Source organism: Equus quagga, chromosome 17 (assembly GCF_021613505.1).
Source record: "Equus quagga isolate Etosha38 chromosome 17, UCLA_HA_Equagga_1.0, whole genome shotgun sequence".
Classification (NCBI taxonomy): Eukaryota; Metazoa; Chordata; class Mammalia; order Perissodactyla; family Equidae; genus Equus; species Equus quagga.
The window spans coordinates 34,869,225-34,888,655 of record NC_060283.1 but is presented as its reverse complement, the minus strand read 5'-3'; the positions used below and the strand labels follow the sequence as shown (position 1 = coordinate 34,888,655).

At 45.1% G+C, this 19,431-nt stretch overlaps 1 protein-coding gene across 2 annotated transcripts in view; it reads left to right on the top strand.

Moving 5' to 3' along the window:
• The window catches only part of TRAF3IP1 (TRAF3 interacting protein 1), a 52,572-nt gene that overhangs the window by 29,146 nt on the left and 3,995 nt on the right, over positions 1-19,431 (top strand). For both annotated transcript variants that reach the window (XM_046643964.1, XM_046643963.1), the window contains one exon: positions 768-844. In XM_046643964.1, coding sequence (XP_046499920.1) covers positions 768-844 — 77 coding nt within the window. The remainder of the gene's footprint in view (positions 1-767; positions 845-19,431) is intronic.

Genomic DNA, 19,431 nt, shown 5'->3' with positions numbered 1-19,431 from the left:
CGTATATCCCACTAAGGATGTCAGCCAATTACTCTCTTTTAAAGTTATGAAATAATTCTTCTCCATTAGGCGATGCTTGCCAATTAGGTTTATTAGTTTCATTTTGGTTTCAGTTTTTAGGCATTGAAAGTTTTGATTTAATTTTGTTTTCTTTCTGTAAAATATTCACATTTCCAAGGTCAATGGTATGTTCAGAGATATGAGGCTTCGATCCCTGCCTTCTCCACCCGTTACTCTCCCCCCCGTAGGTAACAGTAAAAAATATGACTTCTACTTCCATTTAAAAAAAATATGTAAGTAAGTGTGTATGTATCAATATCTGTACTTCTCCATCTTGCTTTTTACCTTGACAGCAAATGCTGGCGTTCATTCCATAGCAATGTAGAGAAACAGTCTCCCTTCCTGTTTGTAGCTGCATCACCCTCCACTGTGTGGATGCACCAGAGTTTATTCAGCCAGTTTCATATTGATGGGTAAAACAATATTTTAAAGAAAGTGATTTTTCATATTATATTTAGCCCATGAGTAATCCCCTTTTTTTAAAGAAGTTGATGACACTTGCCCCAATATAAAAGAAGTATTAGTACTTAGAAGCGATTCTGTCTCTTGTAGACTATTTATCACATAAAGATTATTTGAAGCTGTTTTCAATGTAGAAAGAGGAAGAATAAGAACTTGATTTTCTTCCCATCCCTCCACCCATTTAGACCATAGTAGTTTTTTAGGGCAGAGAATAACTTTAACATAAAACCACTGATTTTCAACAGGAGGACTTGTCAAAAAAATTCTGGAGACGAAGAAAGATTATGAGAAGTTGCAGCAGCCACCCAAACCTGGAGAGAAGGTAACGGAATGGTTTCTGTGGACACTGGTGTCTCAGCAGTCTGCTTTACACATTCACACTTTTGAGATGACAGGCATCTTTCAAATATGTGATTATCATATTTAAAAGTCCCCGAGCTGGCCGGCCCCCTTCTTGGGAGGATAGAAAATTCAGGGCTTTTTCAGTGTGATGTTGCCTCCTGGACCCCATCCGGTCCTGCCCTGGGTGGAGCAGCGGCCTGGCTTAGGGGCTCAGGAGTCGGGGCCAGAGGCCTGTTCCCTGACCCCACAGCTGTCCCCGTCCCACCTCCTCCATCCCTTCTCCCTGCCTGCAGAGTGGGCAGGCTGGCGCCTGGCCCGGCTGATTGCACGGTAAGAGAGGGGGAAGTCCTCAAGCCTGGCTTTCAGATACGGTGCTGTTTGGCCTCCCAGCAGCCTTCCTTACAGCTGTGGCATGTGGTTTCGTTGGGTCCCATGGCCTCCCGCCAGCCACTGCCCTTGGGCGTGTTACCTGGGGTGATTACCTGCAGGCCAGGTAGTGTGCCCCAAATGCCACAGCAAGATTTCTGTTATAGCTGCTTTTATAAAAAAGAATAAATCTTCATTTATTGTTTTAATAACAGAAAGAAGTTTCTTGGATGATCAGTTAGCAGCAGCAGCCAGCAATTTCAATAAGTTTTATACCCCCCCTCCTTGAACTAATGGTTATTTGTTTTAGATAATTCTGCTTAAAATGTCCTGGTTTGTCAGAAGACCTGGCCTGAAATAGCCCACGAGGAGAACTGTGTGGTCGAGCCCAGCGTTAGAGGGAGCCCTTGCACAGCAGCAGCAGGACCGCAGTGTTGCCCAGGCCCTACTCATGCTGACGGCCTGCTGTTTGCTCTTCTGAAAGAGAAAGCTCTCTGCGTCTGTTGTCTATTGCTGTGGAATTTTAATATGTCTTGGTCCTTTCACATGCCTGAGGAGTTGTCCCGGGGTCCCTGGCGAGCTCTGTGCCTCCAGGCTGTTAGTGTAGGTACCCTTTGAAGCTTCAGTTGGTTTGAATTTTATAGCCGTGTTTTTTATGCAGAGCACACTGGGCCTGTGTTTCAAAGTTTCCTCTGAAGGGTAAATTTCAGAGTAGTGGATCTTTTGACTTTAGAAGATAAAGGGAAACATGTCCTGGTTTGGTGGACGTTTGCTGCTTTAAAACAGTAAATGTTTCAGAGTCATGGGTGGCGTGTTGACGGTTGAGTAGGGAACCCTCAGCGGGCTCCTCGCCCCGTTTTCTCTAGTGTGTTTGCGAACATCAGATTTCATGTAGCTTATTAAATGTCTTCTAAAAACATCTTCATTAGGTTTTTTAAAATAGAAGAAATTAAAATGCACAGGAGCAGTCCTTTCTGTCTGTGCAGCAGTCCCGTTCTCCCTAGGGCCACTGCTCAGGTGCGTTCGGCGTGGCCCTCGCTTCCACTTCTGTTTGGGGCTGTTGTGTGAGTCCTTATGTTGTCCTGTTGGTGTGTTTTGCACGCTGCTTTCTTCAGGCAGCGTTGTGTTCCTGAAACTCTCCCCGTTTTGGTAGCTGTAGGTGTGGTTGGTTCATTTTAGTTGACTGGTGTTCCATTATTTGTTTACTGATCCCTTCACTGGGTTAGGGTCCTTCAGCCTCTCACTGTTGTGGGCAGTCTTTCGCAGTGCTTCCCTGGGCTCCTCTGTGCGTCTCCTGGCACACAGGAGCCACTGGCTCTGAGCAGTGGTCAGCCAGCGTGCGCCAGAAGGGCCAGGCAGTCAGCGTTTCAGGCCTGTGAGCCGCGCAGTCTTTGCTGCAGCTTCTCAACGTGCCGACCTAGCCTGAAAGCAGCGTAGCATAGACAACAGTCGACGAGTGTGCGTGACTGTTCTGGTAAAACTTCCTTCACGACAGCAGGACCTGGCCTGGGACTATTGTTTGCAGCCCTGGTAAGTGTCTGTGCCCAGACTTAGAGGTTCGTGCAGAGCTTCCATTTCACCAGGTGCTGCCAGATTACCCCTCATGGTGGCCGTGCCGCTGTACTCTCCGGGTTGGGGGGGGGTCTGTCTCCACACAGCTGTGCCAGCCAAAGTCAACATGGTGAACATTCCCATTGCCCTCAAAAGTGGCCTGTGCCCTTCGGAATCCACCCCCTCCTCTCCCCATCCCTCCCCCGCCAAGTTCCCCGCAACCACTCGTCTGCTTTTTGTCCCTGAGCTTTGGTTTGCATGTCCTGGAATTGTCTGTGGGTGGCATCGTGTGGTGTGCACTCTGTTTCAGTCTGGCTGCTTTCATGCGTCGTCATTCCTGGCATCCCTGTTGCAGCCCGTGTCAACAGTGGGTTCCCTTTTACTGCTGAGCGGTAGGCGTCGTATGGATATACCACGGCGTGTTTACCTGTTCACGGGCTAGTGACCGTTGCGTTGTTTCTGACACTATTACGTATGAAGCTGTGGTGCACGTTCGTGTGCAAGCCTTCGTGTGAACAAACGCTGTCCTTCCTTTGGGCAGATACTCAGGAGCGGGGCTGCTGGGCCCTTTGTAAGCGTGTGTTTACTTTTCATGAAACTGCCAAACTTGGTTCCATCGTGGGTGTACCGTTTTACCTTCCAGCCAGCGGGGTGTGAGAGTTCCAGTTCCTCCATGTTCTCATCAACACTTGGGATGGTTTGGCGATTTAATTTTTTGTGGTTTTAATTTGCATTTCCGTAGTGGTTAATGATGATTTTGTCTCTGTTGCTGATTTTCCTCCTCTTACTGTTTTCTTTGTATTGAAGTCTTAATGTTGCTGCCTTTTCTCTTCTCGCAAACGAGTCCTTTCTGTTTGTTTTACCAAGTCAGTTTCTCTAGTGGGTATATTCCATTTTTCTGTTTCTTTTTGAGTTTCTTTTGGTAATAAATATTCGAATGTCAGGATTAGGTTTACTTGTGAGTGAAGGAAAGATCTAAAGCAGTAGTGGCTTAAAGGAGGTAGAAAGTGCTTCAACTTCTGAGTCAGAGTCTGGAGGTGGCACTGACCCAGAGGCCTTCTGCCTCATTCTTCCACACGCGTGACCTCTGTGCCTCAGGGCACTGCATGGGCCAGAAAGGCTGCCCCAGTTCCAGCCTTCAGGACTGCATTCCAGACAGCAGGAAGGAGGAAAAGGGAAGAAGGAGAAGGGCACATCCCTTCTCTTTTAGGCCATTTATTGGAAATTGTGTATACCACTTCCACTTACGTTATATTGACCCGATCTTTGTCACTAAGGGGACCGTGAAGTGAAATCTTTGTTCCAGGCATCAGTTTGCTTAGCTGAGAATAAAGGCTTCCATTAATACAGACTAGAACTTGCCAGATTTTCTCACTGCCTGGCACACTCAGAAAATGATGGTATTTGGAAGGCGTGTGGGCAAGTGGAGGAGGCTGCCTGCCTGGCTAGGAGCCAAGGGTTTCTGGATCAGCACAGCTACCACATATGGGCAGCACACGGTGCGGGAAGCTCTGCTGTCAGAGGGGATCAGAACTGGGGGCTGACGAGCAGTCTGCTCCACAGTGTTTCTCTAGGAAATTGTTGATTTCATTCACCTTTTACAAAGTCATGGCAGGGGATGTTTCAAGTATACTTCTATGATTTAAAAAATGTGCCTATAGTTTTCCTTTCTTCCCAGAAATTTTGTGTCTTTTTTTTTCTTTGTTGAGAGTTTGAAAAAACTATTGAAATGGACACCCTCTAGCAAAGAATCAACTTTTGATTTTGTAGATGTCACTGTTGTTTTCATTTCATTGATGTCTATGCTTTATTTTTCCTCTTAATTTCTTTGTTTACTTTTTCTGGCCTCAGGTTAAACATGTAGCTCATTTATTTTTAGTTTTTGTCATTTTAAACATAAATATATTTAAGACTATACATCTCCCTTTAAGCTTTATCCTTGAATTTTAAATTCCTTAAATATTAAATTAATATTAATATTAAAAATTCCTTGAGTCGTAATAGGAATTACTTTGTTGTTATTTCTTCCTTAACACATGGACTGTTTAGGTCTGATTTTTAGCTTTCAAACATGAGAGTTTTTAAAGTCTTTTTATTGACAATATCTAATATAATTGCATGTTCAAAAATATGGTCTGTATGATATCGATTATTTGGAATCGAGACCTTCTTCGTGGCCTAGTTTGTGGTCGGTTTTCATAACTGTTTCAGATTGCTTGCAGAGCGTGTCTGCTTTCTGTGTTTTGGTCCAGGCTCCGATGCACCCATGCTGATTTCATGGGGAGGCAACTGTGAGAGTGTGTACCTCTCAAAGCACGTGGCCTGTGTCTGTGTATCATTATTGTTGATTCGTATGTTAACCATAATATGAATCTCTTACCTTTTCTCCGTCATTCAAAAATTCAAATAGTAGATGTTTTCTCTGCTTTGACATAAATTATAGTAAGCCCTTAGTTTCTATACTTTGTATTTTTTTTTGAGGGAGCATTTTTTTCAATGCTGAGGAAATACATATTTGTAATCTGGGCATCTCTCCAGCCTGTCTTTGAAGTTTAGTGGGAAGAAAAGCCATTTCTTATTGTACTAATAGACTTGAATAATACATTATAGAATAAATATGTGAATCAGATTGCTGGGAGCATTTTCCTCATTATCCTGACTTATTTGCTCTCTTTTCAAGAGGAAATATAAACTCTTTAATAGTAAGATATTAGTTCATGCCAGCAATTTTTCCTTCAGATTTATGATTTAAGTTTTTGAAAAACAACCAGAAAAGCAGTTTTATTACAGTGTTTCTTATGCTTTAAAAATACTTGCTTTTTAAACTTTATAGATGAAGATGCTTTAGAGTAATAGCCAGCGATTTCAAAGATGGTTCACTTAAAGGGCCCCTTAAATATTTCTCCCTCCTGCTTCTTCAGTCTCCTGCTGCGTCATCTTCTCTTTCTCTTTTCTTTTTTTTCATTTTGTATCTGTTCTAACTGAATGTAAATTTTGGATGCTTTTTCTTTTCACTCGAATCCTTTATTTGAAAATAGACTCAGAGTGTCTCTCTTTGTAGACTTCTTTCTCTTTCAGTTCGCTTGAAGTTTCTGTGGTTTTGCTCTCATCACCGTCTTGCTCAGGTGAACTGAGTGCCCGAGACCACTCGTCTCTTCAGATGAGAAGTTGAGTCTGTCGCACGTGTGCTTTCACTGCCCTCCCGAAGGAAGGCTGTGAGAAGGGTCTAAAGCAGCACCGGCTGTGCACAGGGATCGGGGGTGACTGTCTTAAAGAAGCGTTTACTTGGAAATAGAAGAACTTGTGTCTTAACACCTCTTGACCGATAAAACGACCTCCTCATAAACGTGTCACATTAGAATTAAGTAGTACGTAGCAAATAGTGGTTAGCTAATTCTTACATGAAAGTCCGGGATTTCAGTCTTCTCCTTTACTTTGGCGATCTGAATAGATCTTAAAGTTACTTCTTATTTTGGTAGCTAGATGGTGCAGTTTCGTCACAAATACTTTAAAACCTGTTAGAAAAATGCTATTCAGAATCCCCACTTAACTGAAATTCTGCACCCAGTAGAAGTATTTTTAGTTTGGATGTTTGTGGTCCTAGTATTATTGGATGTTCTGCTAGGAATATTATTTCCACTTAAATTGCTGTGAAAAAAATAAAAGGGAACACATGCTGTACTATTTCCTCACAGAGAGACTTTAAGAGCTAAAGTTATTTATGGGAGTTACTGAAATTGATTTTAATCATGAGAAGTTATGGATTTGGGTTTTTTTTTTTTTTTTTTAAGGAATAAGGTGATAGTTTTATGTTCCCAGGTAATGCAGTGTCTTCCAGTGTGCAGGCTTGGGATTTTAGGTTTTGGATATAAAATTAAATTGCCAACCCCAAATTATCATGTAAAAATCAGATACCAACAGTATCACTTAAAAATATTTACAGAGATATGCCCTGATATATTATAGACCATGAAAATGGTATGGAAATGGCTAAACAGTACATGTGTGTGAACTTTGTGAAGGTAATTATGAGGAAATAGGACTTCTCTGTATAGATGAAGTTCATGATACAGATAAAGTAACAGAGGACTTTACCTGAAGAAAATAAATATTTGACTTAAGAAAATTGCATTCTTAAAACGTGATTGGCTATAGTCTTACATACGTTTCCAAACTGAATGGTCATCATCTTCTGAGTAACGTCTGTACTCAGTGAATGATAATGTGATGAGTAAGGATTTTATTTTTACTCAAAATGTCGATTTAAACTTCATATCATATTATATCTGTCACCTCTAGATTTTAGTTAAGGCTCAATAAGTCATTTTGGCCTTCATTCCATCAATACCTTGTTCTTTGTTTTTCATAAAAAATCTCTTCAGTTTGATTGATTGACAGCCTGAGTCTGTAGGTGTAAATTCAGTTACCCGGAGTATAGACGCTGGTGTTTAAATATATTCACTGTGACGCATCAATGAATGTAAGAGGGAGCAATGTTATATTAGCCACAGGATAAAAATCAGTACAAATTCAGATTGAATTTAGTCAAATTGGCTGTAAAAAGTGGGTGAAGCTCAGGGGACAGAAGTGTAGGAGTTTGTCTGGAGAGCAGCGAGTAGGAAAATGAAGGGGCCGTCCTCACACGCTGCAGGAGCTCTGCTGCCCGGCGGCTGTGGGCTCATCAACCGGGAGGCACGATGCGCGGCTACTGACTGAAGAGTCACTCTCACTAGTTTGAAGAGGTGTGAGGACTTTAGAAACTGCCCGGTGAGGCATCATGAAATTGTTAGAAAGGAAAAAAAGGAACATTAGAAATCGGGGCTCACAAGAGGAGGCTGACAGATGATCTGCTGAGCCCACGGGGCGGCTGGGCCTGCCTTGGCTCTGCGCTGGCGCCCGTCTGCCTCGCTCCTCCTCTGCACGGAGCAGCATCGCCGGGCTGGGTCCTCAGCTGTGCCTGCTTTCCCAGGTGGCCCAGGGTTCCACAGCGACGGCAGTCAGGACGGCCGTGCAGCTCTAGTCTCTGGGCCACGTTTCCCCGGCACCACCTCCCGGAATCTCCCCGCAGCCCGGAGGCCCTGCTGCAGAAATGGAGGGTCGTGGTGGGGGGGGGGGTGGTCTGAGTACCGTGCCGCGGTCTCACACCCCGGGCCTGGGTCCTAGCTCTTCTCTGGCTTCTGAGTACAGGATCCTAACACGGGAGGGTGCACAGGCTGCGTGAGGACAGCAGGCGCATCTCACATTCACAGGATCCCCACGCGTTGCAGGACCCACAGCCCATCACGTGTGGAGCAGGCGCCTGGTTGAATTCTCTCGGCTTTAGGTCCAGCGGCTTGTTTCCAGAACTGTTGTAATCCTGAAATTCCCTATTTCTGTGGCTTCACTTTAAACAAAGAAATGTATTTCCTGGTAACTTTTTTTCTTAGTCTTAGCTATTTTTGTCCTTTCTAAAACACACCCATTTGTGCTGTTTTAAGTGGGAAACACTTTCATTTTGTTTTTGTAGTCTCCATCTCCTCATTGTTCCTGTCAGTCTGCTTCCAGCGAAGCACTGTTGCCGGAGGAACGGGACGTGGTTAAACGAATTAGGTTTTCTTGGGTTTTAATTTATTCTCAGTAAAACGGGCTCAGAAGGGACTGAGATGGATGAAACAATGGCACACCTTTGTTACTTTTCTCTGGGCTATGGGTTGTAAGGGGTATTTTAAAGAAAACTGAAACTTTGGCATTAAAATACTTTGATTTCCTACTTGCAGCAGCAGGGCAGGTATAGTTTTTCACACTGGAGCACTGTCAAGGTTTTCTGCTCAAAATCTCCAAACCCTTCCTTCTGGCAGAAGACCCCTCCCTGCCAGGCAGGACCCCTTCAGTGACTAATAAAGACCTTGGTAATCCTTGTCACAGAGGCCAGGACTTGTGACATGTCAGGGTTTTGCTACATAAGCTTTCAAGTTGAGGGTATATACGTACCTCCTCTATTGGAAAAAAAGATGTTCAAGTAGAAATGTGTTTATTTTAGACATTAACTTATTTATAAATATAGTCATGAGTCACTTAACAATGGGGATATGTTCTGAGAAGTGCATCATTAGGTGATTTCTTTGTTGTGCGAACATCGCAGACTGTGCTTACGCAACCTAAATGGTGTAGCCTGCTGCACACGAGGCTACGGGGTACTGGTCATATGGGACCACCGTCACGTATGTGGTCCGTCGTTGACCAGACGTCGTGTGGCACAAGACTGTAAAATGGACTGTGTCTTAGTACTCCTACACGGACACTCCATGTTACAAACAACATGTATTATAAAAGTTTTATTTGTTGGGTTTTGAAACTCAGGATTAATTTCCATTTATCAATATTTTGGGTACTGATTAGGTTTCCAGATAGCTTAAAAAAGCTTTATTGTACTATAAGTAGAGTTCATTTGCAGTGAAAAATAATAGAAAATAATGTAATAGTGGCAACTAAACAAAGCAAATTAAGTAAATACTTTTAAACAACTTTAAAAGCTATGTTTTTTTAAAGATTGGCACCTGAGCTAACAACTGTTGCCAATCTTTTTTTTTTCTTCTCCCCAAAGCCTCCCAGTACATAGTTGTATATTCTAGTTGTGGGTCCTCCTAGTTGTGGCATGTGGGACACCGCCTCAGCATGGCCTGATGGGTGGTGCCGTGTCCGCGCCAGGGATCCGAACCGGTGAAACCTCAGGCCGCTGAAGCAGAGCATGTGAACTTAACCACTCGGCCACAGGGCCGACCCCTAAAAGCTATTTTTGAAGAAAAGCAGATTTATTAGCAGGTCAAACATTTAAAATTGTGAGGGGCACTTTTGAGAACTTTCAGATCTTCAGTGATTCCAGATTGTGACATTTAAGGTAGAAATGGAGCCTGTTTCCTGTCCCCCTTTCAGAGTCTGTCCCGCTCTGCTCCTCTTCAGTGCACTCTTGGTTCAGTGTTCTGACCTCAGGTCGGGGAGGCCACTCGGATCCTGGGGAAGGAGACTTCTCCGATTGCCTGTCCTGGGGGTGGCAGCAGAATCATAACGTGCCCAGTGTTGGGTGAGCTTCCGTTAGGCCCCGAGCCCTGGGCCACACACCTGGGTATGTTGCTGCAGTTAATTCCTGCAGTAATCTTACACTTAGAGAAAACTCACAGGTACAATACAGAGACGTTTTTCCCCTTGTACTGTTTGAGAACAAATTGCCGACATCACTCTTGAATACTGAGTAATTCCTACAACTGGGGACATTCCACATCCCTGCACCAGGACCACCCGAACTAGGAAATGGCCACTGCAACATTGTTACCATCTAATCCTGCCCTGCCTGAGTTTCCCCAGCCCTCACTGCGGCCTCTGAGCACTTGACAAGCGGCTGGTCTGAGCTGAAACTACTGTAAGTGAAAACAGACAATGGATTTCGAAGACTTAGAGGGAAAACGAGAATATAAAATATCTCATTAGTAATTTTTATGTTGACTACATGTTGAAACAATGTTTTAGATATATTGAATTAAAGTTTATTGAAATGAATTTTACCTTTTTTTTTTACTTTTTGAATGAAACTAGTAGAAAATGTGAAATTATGTATGTGACTCACAGGCTTCTATTGGGCAGCATTGGCATGGACAAGCTGAATTAAAACTGAGCATTAAAACCGGTTAAGCAAATAGAATTCTAGTCATAGGTCCTTCTGGTTCTGCTATGTGGGACGCTTCCTCAGCATGGCTTGATCAGTGGTGCCAGGTCCACGCCCAGGATCCAAACTGGCGAAACCCTGGGCCACTGAAGTGAAATGTGTGAACTTAACCACTCAGCCGCAGGGTGTCCGTAAGTCTGTGTCTTTTGATTGGAGAATTTAATCCATTTACATTTAGAGTAATTATTGATAGGTGAGGACTTACTAACCATCTTATTGTTATCTGGCTATTTTGTAGGTCCCCTGGTTCCTGTCTTTTTTCTCTTTCTGTCTTCTTTTGTGAATTGATGATTTTTCCATAGTGATATGGTTGGATTCCCTTCTCTTTATCTTTTGTGAATTTACCAGAGGTTTTGGTCTGTGGTTACCATGAGGCTTACACATGTCATCGTATAGATGTAATAGTCTGTTTTATACTGGTGGCAGCTTAACTTCAGTTGCATACAACAACTCTACCCTTTTACTCCCCCTTTGTATGTTTTTGATGTCACAGTTCACCTCTTTTTATATTGTGTATTCATTAATAAATTATGGTAGCTAAAGTTGTTAATACTTTTGTCCTTTAACCTTTATACTAGAGTTAAGCGGTTAACACCACACCATATTACAATAGTATCAGAGTATTTTGAATTTGACTGTATACTTACCTTTACCAGTGTGTTGTATATTTTCATCTGTCTTCATGCTGCTAATTAGCATCCTTTAATTTCAGCCTGCAGAACTCCTTTCGGCACTGCTTGTAAGGCAGGTGCAGTGGCTTCTGTCTGTCTGGGAGAGTCTTTCTCTCTCCTCCATCTCTGAAGGAGAGCTTTGCAGGGTAGAGGGTTCTTGGGTGGCACTTTTTTTCTTTCAGCACTTCGAGTACATCATCCTGCTGTCTCCTGGCCTGGAAGGTTTCCGCTGAGAAATCTACTCTTAGCCTTATGTGGATTCCCTTGTAAGGGACAAACTGCTTTTCTCTTGCTGCTTTTATGATTCTTTCTTTCTCCTTGATTTTTGACGATTTTAGTATCGTGTGTCTTGGAGATCTCCTTAAGTTGAGTTTGTTTGGTGAACTATGAGCTTCATGAACTTGGATATCCGAATCTCTCCCCAGATTTGGGAAGTTTTTAGCCATTCTTTCTTTCTTCTTCTTCTTTTTTTTTGGTAAGGAATATTGGCCCTGAGCTAACATCTCTTGCCAGTCTTTCTGTTTTTGCTTTAGGAAGATTGTCACTGAGCTAACATCTGTGCCAATCTTCCTCTATTTTATGTGGGATGCTGCCACAGTGTGGCTTGATGAGCGGTGTGTAGGTCTGTGCCCAGAACCTGAACCTGTGCACCCTGGGCTGCCGAAGCGGAGCATGTGAACCCAACCACTATGCCACCAGGCTGCCCCAGCCATTATTTCTTTAAATAAGCTTTCTGCTCCCTTTTCCGTCTCTTCTTCTGGAACGCCAGTAATTCACATATCACTTGTCTGTCCCTTAGGTCACATAGGCTTTCTTCCCTCTTTTTCATTCTTTCTTCCCTCCGACAGGTGATTTCAAAGGTCTTGTCTTCTATTTCACAGATTCTTTCCCCTGCTTGATCCATTCTGTTGTTGGTGCTCTCTAGATGCATTTTTCATTTCATTCATTGTCTTCTTCAGCTCCAGAATTTCTGTTTGGTTCTTTTTATGATTTCTGTCTCCTATTTAAGCTCATTTTTTTCATGTATTATTTTCCTGATTTGTTGAATTGTTTCTCTGTGCTCGCTTATAGCTCATTGACCTCCCTTAAAAGTTCTTTTGAATTTTTCACTGGGTGAATCGCAGAGCCTGCTGTCTTTGGGGTTGGTTCCTGGAAGACTGTTGTGGTCCCTTGGTGGGGTCACGTTCCTTTGATTTTTTCATGCTCCTTGAGGTTTTGTGTTGCTGTCTTCACACTTGAAGTGGCGGTCATCTGCTCCAGTCTTCACTGACTGACTTGGGAGAGAAACGCCTTCCATCGGCCCTGCTAGGGATTCTGAGTCTTTCTCAGGCCTTCTGTGCTTACCCCCGCTCCACACTTCTTGTTCCCTCTTGTGGCAGAGTTCCTAAGCTCGCGTGCCTTCTCTTTGTCCCGCAGTACGCCAGGCCGGGTGCTCACAGCCTCCCTTGTGCTTCCCCGAGGCCAGAGCGGAGCTCAAATTTGTGGTCTCTCCCTGGCCTGCAGATTTGAGTTGGCTTTCTTCACGTGCTCACAAGCCGTCTGTCACAGCTCGTTCTCGCTGCTGTCAGGAGTGCGCTCAGAGAGCCAGCCAAGGTTGGGGGTGTGGGTGAGGCGTGCTGAGTGCTGGGTACCTGTGAGTGAGGCGTCCCCAGCCTCAGGTTGGGGGTGTGTGGGTGAGGCATGCTGAGCACTGGGTACCCGTGAGCGAGACATCCCCAGCCTCAGGTTGGGGGATGTGGGTGAGGCGTGCTGAGCGCCGGGTACCTGTGAGCGAGGCGTCCCCAGCCTCAGGTTGGGGGGTGTGGGTGAGGCGTGCTGAGTGCTGGGGTACCTGTGAGCGAGGCGTCCCCAGCCTCAGGTTGGGGGTGTGTGTGGGTGAGGAGTGCTGAGTGCTGGGGTACCTGTGAGTGAGGCGTCCCCAGCAGCTTGTAGGTGGATTTCTTGATGGAGTCCCCGGCGCAGATAGTGTCCCTTTGATGCCCTCCGAGAGTCCTGTGTGCTGCTCTCCCAGCCAGTCCCCAGTCATGCAGCACAAGACTCAGTCCTCTGAATGGAGCGCGAGAGAGATGGGCCTCTTTGGCAGCATCCCGCTCAGCTGGGAAGCCGGGTGCTCACTCACAAACTCTCACTTTCTCCTGTGGGAGAAGTCATGGGCCAGGATCTCTCGTGGCCCTATGCTGTGCCACCTTAGGGGATGGGAGACATGGGTAAAGTCAAACTCTTCCTCTTCTGCTCTCCCATGCGTCCAGACTCGTATGTTTTTGTTCCAGTGACGTGCTGGAACTTCCCACTGGAAACCTGGCCGCCCACAGAGGCTCTGATCTGCGGGCGACGGTCTAAGGCAGTGTTCTCCAGAAGCTCCTGGAGTCTGGCGCTCAGTGCCTGCAGATTCCAGCGTGTCAGCTGCCCTGCAGTGGATTCTCCCCTCCTCGGCTCAGTGGCACCCTCGTGCTCTGTGCCACGGTGTGAAGATTGTCCCCACGCAGAGAGCTGGGGCGAGGCGGGCCTGGACTCCTGAGTGTCTCTTCTCTGAGGCTCTCGGTCGTATGCTGCCTGAGAACAGTTGCTTCTGATATTTTGTTCTTTCTTACGGTTGTTTCCTAGTTTGGTTCCAGTTTTTCCATTCTGGCCAGACCCTACTTAGTGTATTTTAAAAGAATTACAGAATCCTAAAAATCTGTATCTAGAATAGATTTTAGGGATTTAAACAAAGATAAAGAAATATAAGAACAAAAGTTTATGGTTAGGAATTACTAATCTTACATTTTTTTCTAAAGCATATATTTTATTTTATAATTGATAGTGAAATAGAATATATTCTAGGGTTGAGAACTCTATTCTCTGTTAGATAAATATATTTTTGCTTATTTCCTTTCATCGTCAGTGTTTATTCTTCATTTGTGCTGCCAGGAAAGAGTCCAGGAATTGAATTTCAGTTAAAAAAATTCAAGTCAGTTGTTGGAGCACCCTTTAAACGTGTCTTACTTATCTTGCATTGAACCAAGAAATTATTCTTGAATCAAATAAAATCACTAGTAAGTGTGTTCTCTTAAGAATAAACAGCACATATAAAACTCGACATCTGTAACAACTAAAAAGTTGTAGTGAACTAGGACTAGAAAGATACTTCCTTACCACGAGAGTACCTGCTCGAGCAGTCAGCGACCTGCACAGCCGTGAGCGGCTGCAGGCGTCTCCACCAAGTTCAGGAACAAGGGTGTGAAACGTAACCGTTTGGATATTCTGGAGGTTCTAGCTGGTGCAAAAAGGAATGAGGTTTAATTCTGGGAGGAAGGAGCCAGGATCATCACGATTTGGAGATGACAGCAGTCTACTAAGTAAATCATCCCCCTGCAAAGTTAACCGTTAGAAAAACATTTGTAAGATGGCCAGGAACAAAATAAACATAGGAGAGTCAGTGTTTTCCCTATATGTCAGCAATAGTTGGAAACAATGGGTGTAATGTTCCCCTCCAGAACTGGAAACAAAAATGTAACTTAGCAAGGCATGCATTTATCACGAAATTTATAGTAACTGTATTGAGAAGCCACAGGATTTTACCAGGAAGTGTAAAAGGTCTGGAAAAAGTTGAGAGAGACATTGTGTTTCTGGATAGGAAACTCAATATTATAGAGACATCATTTCCCTCAAGTTAATTTATAAATTTAATGCAATTCCAGTAAATACTCAATGGATGTTTTGGAACTTGGCAAAGAGCATTCTGACATTCTTATGGAGAATAAATAGATGGACTAGCCTTTCATAAAAATGTTTGAAAGGGTCGGGTTCAGGCCAGTGATGTCATATTCTTAACTTACGTTCAGCCGAGTAGAGAAGGGGTCGTTTTAGCTGAGACTTTGAGAGCTGCGTTTCCTGTTGCCCGCTTGCTCTGTTCATGTTGGTTTGATCACCTCTGTGTGATAGGATGATTTTTTAAATATTTCCATTTTAAGATCAGTCAGAAGGGCAAATGTAAAGATGTGTCTTCTCTATTCTGTGCGTTGACCTTTTGCTTCAGCCACAGTGACCCACTGAGTCTCAGGCCAGGCCTCCGGACTCTCACTTTGTGCCGACTTCCCAGAGTTCCTCGTTCCTCTGCAGGGACACTAATGTTTGCAGAAGCGGCTAACATTGCATGATATTTTGCTCTGTACCAGGTGCTGGAAGGTGCCTTATTCATTTCTCCTCCTGTAGAAGCTTACCAATGGGTTATTCTTGGTTTAGACAATAATAATTACAACAATCGCTAACATTTATGGAGCACTTACTGTGACTAAGGAATCGCATATGTCACTTTGCTTAATATTCACAGTATTTCTGAGATAGGTGTTATCCCCATTCTCTAGGTTAGGAAACTGAGGCACAGAAGTTATCTTGTCCAGGATTACGTGGACAGTAAGTCGCAGAGGTAGGATGTCACCCCAGATCTGTGTGGCCCCAGCCTGGGCAGTTAACCTCCCGTGCATAGCTTCTCATACACGAGAGCTTTCTGAAGGCTTCCTGCTCGTGTCTCTTTCTTACCTGCAGTTGCTGCAACGAGCAGATTTTATCCCCTGGGAGGTTTTCCTGGCGGCACGTTGCAGTGGCCGTTTTCTGTCTGCTGCCCATGGAGGAGTTTAGTGGTTGTTACCTGCAGCTGTCAGATGGCAGGAACAAACAGGAGCTCGTGCTCTCTTATACATGTAGAAATAAAATATTGGTTTATGAAAAATATTTGATGTAAATTCCTACGGTCATTTTGGAAAACTGTTTGACATCATGTCACAAAGTTGAAGGTCTATGTACCCTTTGACCCAGTGGTGCCACTTGTCATTGCATAACCCGGAGAATCCTGTGCTTGTTTGTGCTGGGATGTGTATAAGGTTATTCAGAGCTGTGTTGTTCGTAATAGCTCCAGACCAAAAGAACCCAAATGTCCATCAGCAGTAGAGTGGATGAATAGATCATAACATATTCATATAATGAAATACCGCTCAGCGATGCAAATGAACAGAGTACACGTGCTTGTAACTGCATGCTTCATTTTTAAACATGGTGCTGAGCAAAAGAGGCATGCACACAGGTGTGGACTGCGTGATTCCATCTGTCCTGTACCAGTGAGACCAGCAGGCAGGTAACACACAGCAGAGCTGGGTACAGACAGACCTGGGACTTGATCACCACGGAGGGCAGCCTGTGGTGACGTCGGGCTTCGGGGACCCTGGCGGGGTTTGCTTTCCTGACCCAGGGAAAGGCTGCAGGTGTCACCTTATCGTTTTGTTCCACCGTACATTTACGTTGTCTGTGCTTTCTGTACGTACGTAAAAAGGTTAAAGTATTTGATTACAGACTGTTTTACTGTGCGTGCAGGGGATGTGGTCGGACCCACATGAGCGATGAAGGTGTGGTTGTCACAGAAGGTGGTGATGGAATGAGCACTCGGAATAGTTGCTGTGTTGGTCTCTGCTTTTCTCTTGTGACTGGGATGCAGGCGTTCCTCAGTTTGTGAGGAAAAGGAGCTTTTGACAGGTTGGATAGAGATCAGTGTCTGAGGTCGCGTCACAGTCTGTTGTTTAGAGCAAATGCTTACATTCTCATTTATTATCCCTCCCCTCAGTGGATCGGCCTTTGTTTGTTGGGTTTGCTTGATATGGGGGAGCGCTCTCCTCAGGCGTGTGCGACCCTCAGGTGCAGCCGCAGGGTGGAGAGCAGGCGCGGATGCCACCAGCCCTCCCGTGGACCCCAGGCCCTGCTTCGAGAAGGCTTCCGGCAGCATGTGAGGGTCAGGCTTCTAAGTACTTTAGAAAGAGTACTTTCTTCTGAAGCATTGCAGTTGAAATTTAAAAAAGCAAATCTCTCAGGTCAATGGTTTTTATTCGTATGCCCTAAATGATTGTAAATTTAAAAATAACCATAAACACAAATGCCCACATTTCTGGGGACAAGTGTGTGTGTGGTAAATGCAAATAATTTTAAGTCCCAAAAGTAACTATTCACTTGAAAAATCTTGAAAAATCATTTTTCCTAAAGCACGTGTGTGAAGTGGCCGGCTGAGTGCTGGAACACTTAGCCGGGGCCTTCCTGCCAGAAAGCAGCTGAGTAAACAGTCCGCAGCCGGCGGGAGGCAGGCAGCCAGGGCGAGGCAGGAGGACACAGGAGGGTGGATGTGTGTCCCCGTGAAACACACACGCTGCCACCTCTCTGTGTCACCTGCAGAAACTGACCTGTGGCAAGGGTGCCACAGACAGGTGCTGCGGCTGTGCTGTGAGGCTCGGAGCAGACCCCTGAGTGTCAGGGAAGCCGGCCGAGGCCTTGTTCGTGGTTGTGGGTCGTTTATATGCGTGGAGTGGAGACGGGGAAGGAGTGTGTCAGTGAGGAGGATCTGTGAGTTTCTGATGGAGGAACGTGTCTGCCCGAAGCTGACATAACACCGTGGCGGTGGGTGCTGACAACGTGTAAGCATATTTCTGGTGTGCGGCAAGGTCACTGCGAACACGCGGCCTCGGCCTCTTGGTCAATCATGCCCGCACAGAGAGCCCCCCCGGCCCGGCTCCTGGGGCTGCTCGTTTCCTCTCCTGATCAGGCCGACGTTTACTGAGGGTTTACCGTGCGAGGCGCTGGGCCCACTGAGTCTCACCTGCAGGTAAGTAGTATTTCCATGCCGCTGTGAGGGAGCCCAGGTACAGGGCGGTCAGGGCGCGCTGCAGGCCGGCGTGGGGAGGCGGGGAGCTCCGGCGGCCCTGAGTCCTGCCTGCGACACCCGCGCCCTCAGCTCGCGCGTCCCCACGAGGCCGCTGCGCTCTCGCTCCTCTTAGGTGGTATTTTGTGTAATGATCCTGTTTCATTATTTTTTGCTCTTTTGTTTTAAAAAATTAAGCATACTTCCTGTGACTAATTCCTGGGTGGTGAGTATGGTGGTAGATCCTCAGATTTTACTGTGCATATTCAAAGTCTATAAAACGCAGGTTTATAATGGTTATGTTTGTCTGCAAAGTTCTGATATCGCTCTGTGGGCTCCATATAAATCAGTCTATGGTCAGGGGCTGTGCTTTTAAAGCACAATCACGGCGTGGCTCATCCGCCCTGCCGCTGACTTAAGTGCAAGGTGAGAGGTGCCCGAAGTTTGATGTCTGCAGCGATAACAACAGCCTCTGCTGACTGTCGTAGCCCCAGCCCGAATGTGTCCCGTTTTACATTCTTAACCTCTCAAAAGTAAAGTTATAAACTTTAAGGTTAGTGTTCCAAATTCTGCTTGGTTCTGTGATACAGAAACCTGCAGGGTTTGACAAGGTGACCTAAAGCAGGAGGGCCCTGGCCAGGTGACCCCTAATGTCCTCGTCCACATTGTGACTAAGACTTTTATGCATATCAGTCTCCCATCCTGCGTTCTGTGCCCTAAACAGCTCCATATTGGAGTCAACACGACGCCAGATATGTGGGAATTACTCACTAGTCACTATCAGTGGGTTTAAATAGAGTTTTAAATTTCTCAACTAAGCCAGTGAGGGATTTACTAATCGGTATATAATAAAGACAACACTTTTTTTCTTGGGAAGTAGTTTACTATCGTATCAAATTCATTTTAGCCATTTAGCATTTTAATTTAAAGGCATTTCTATAGCTGCTACCTTTTTTCTTTAATGAAACGTATTTTGACATACCTGTAGAAATAACAGAGAGAGACCCACTGTGCCCTTTACTCAGTTTCCCCACTGATAACATCTTGTTAGCACACTCTCTCACCCAGGATGCCGACCTTGACACGGTCAAGACACAGAACTTGCCATCCACACAAGGAAGCCTCCTATTGCCCTTTGGTAACTACACCCACGCTGCCTGCCCCCACCCCTGCCCCAGCCCTGGCAACCACGAATCCGCTCTCCATTTCTATAGTTTTGTCATTTCGAGAATGTTATGTAAATGGAATCACACAGCACGTAACTTTTTGAGATTGGCTTCTTTCACTCAGCGTACCTCTCGGAGATCAGCCGTTGTGTGAATTGACAGTTCATTCCTTTTTATTGCTGAGTAGTAGTCCATGGCATGGATGTAGCACAGTTTATTTAACTATTCCCCCACTGAAGGGCATCTGAGTTGTTTCCAGTTTTTGGCTACTTTGAATAAAGTAAAGAGAGTTCTAAACGTTGCTTGTCAAAGAGCCCTAGAACTCCTGGCCAAAATTCAGTAAAGTTCTCCACTCTCCTCTGGGTCCTCACCTCCTTCACCTCCTGCTGTATGAGGCCTCCCACCCCCCTCCCTGACCCTGCACCAGTGATGCCCACCGAGGGCCCCGGGCCTCCG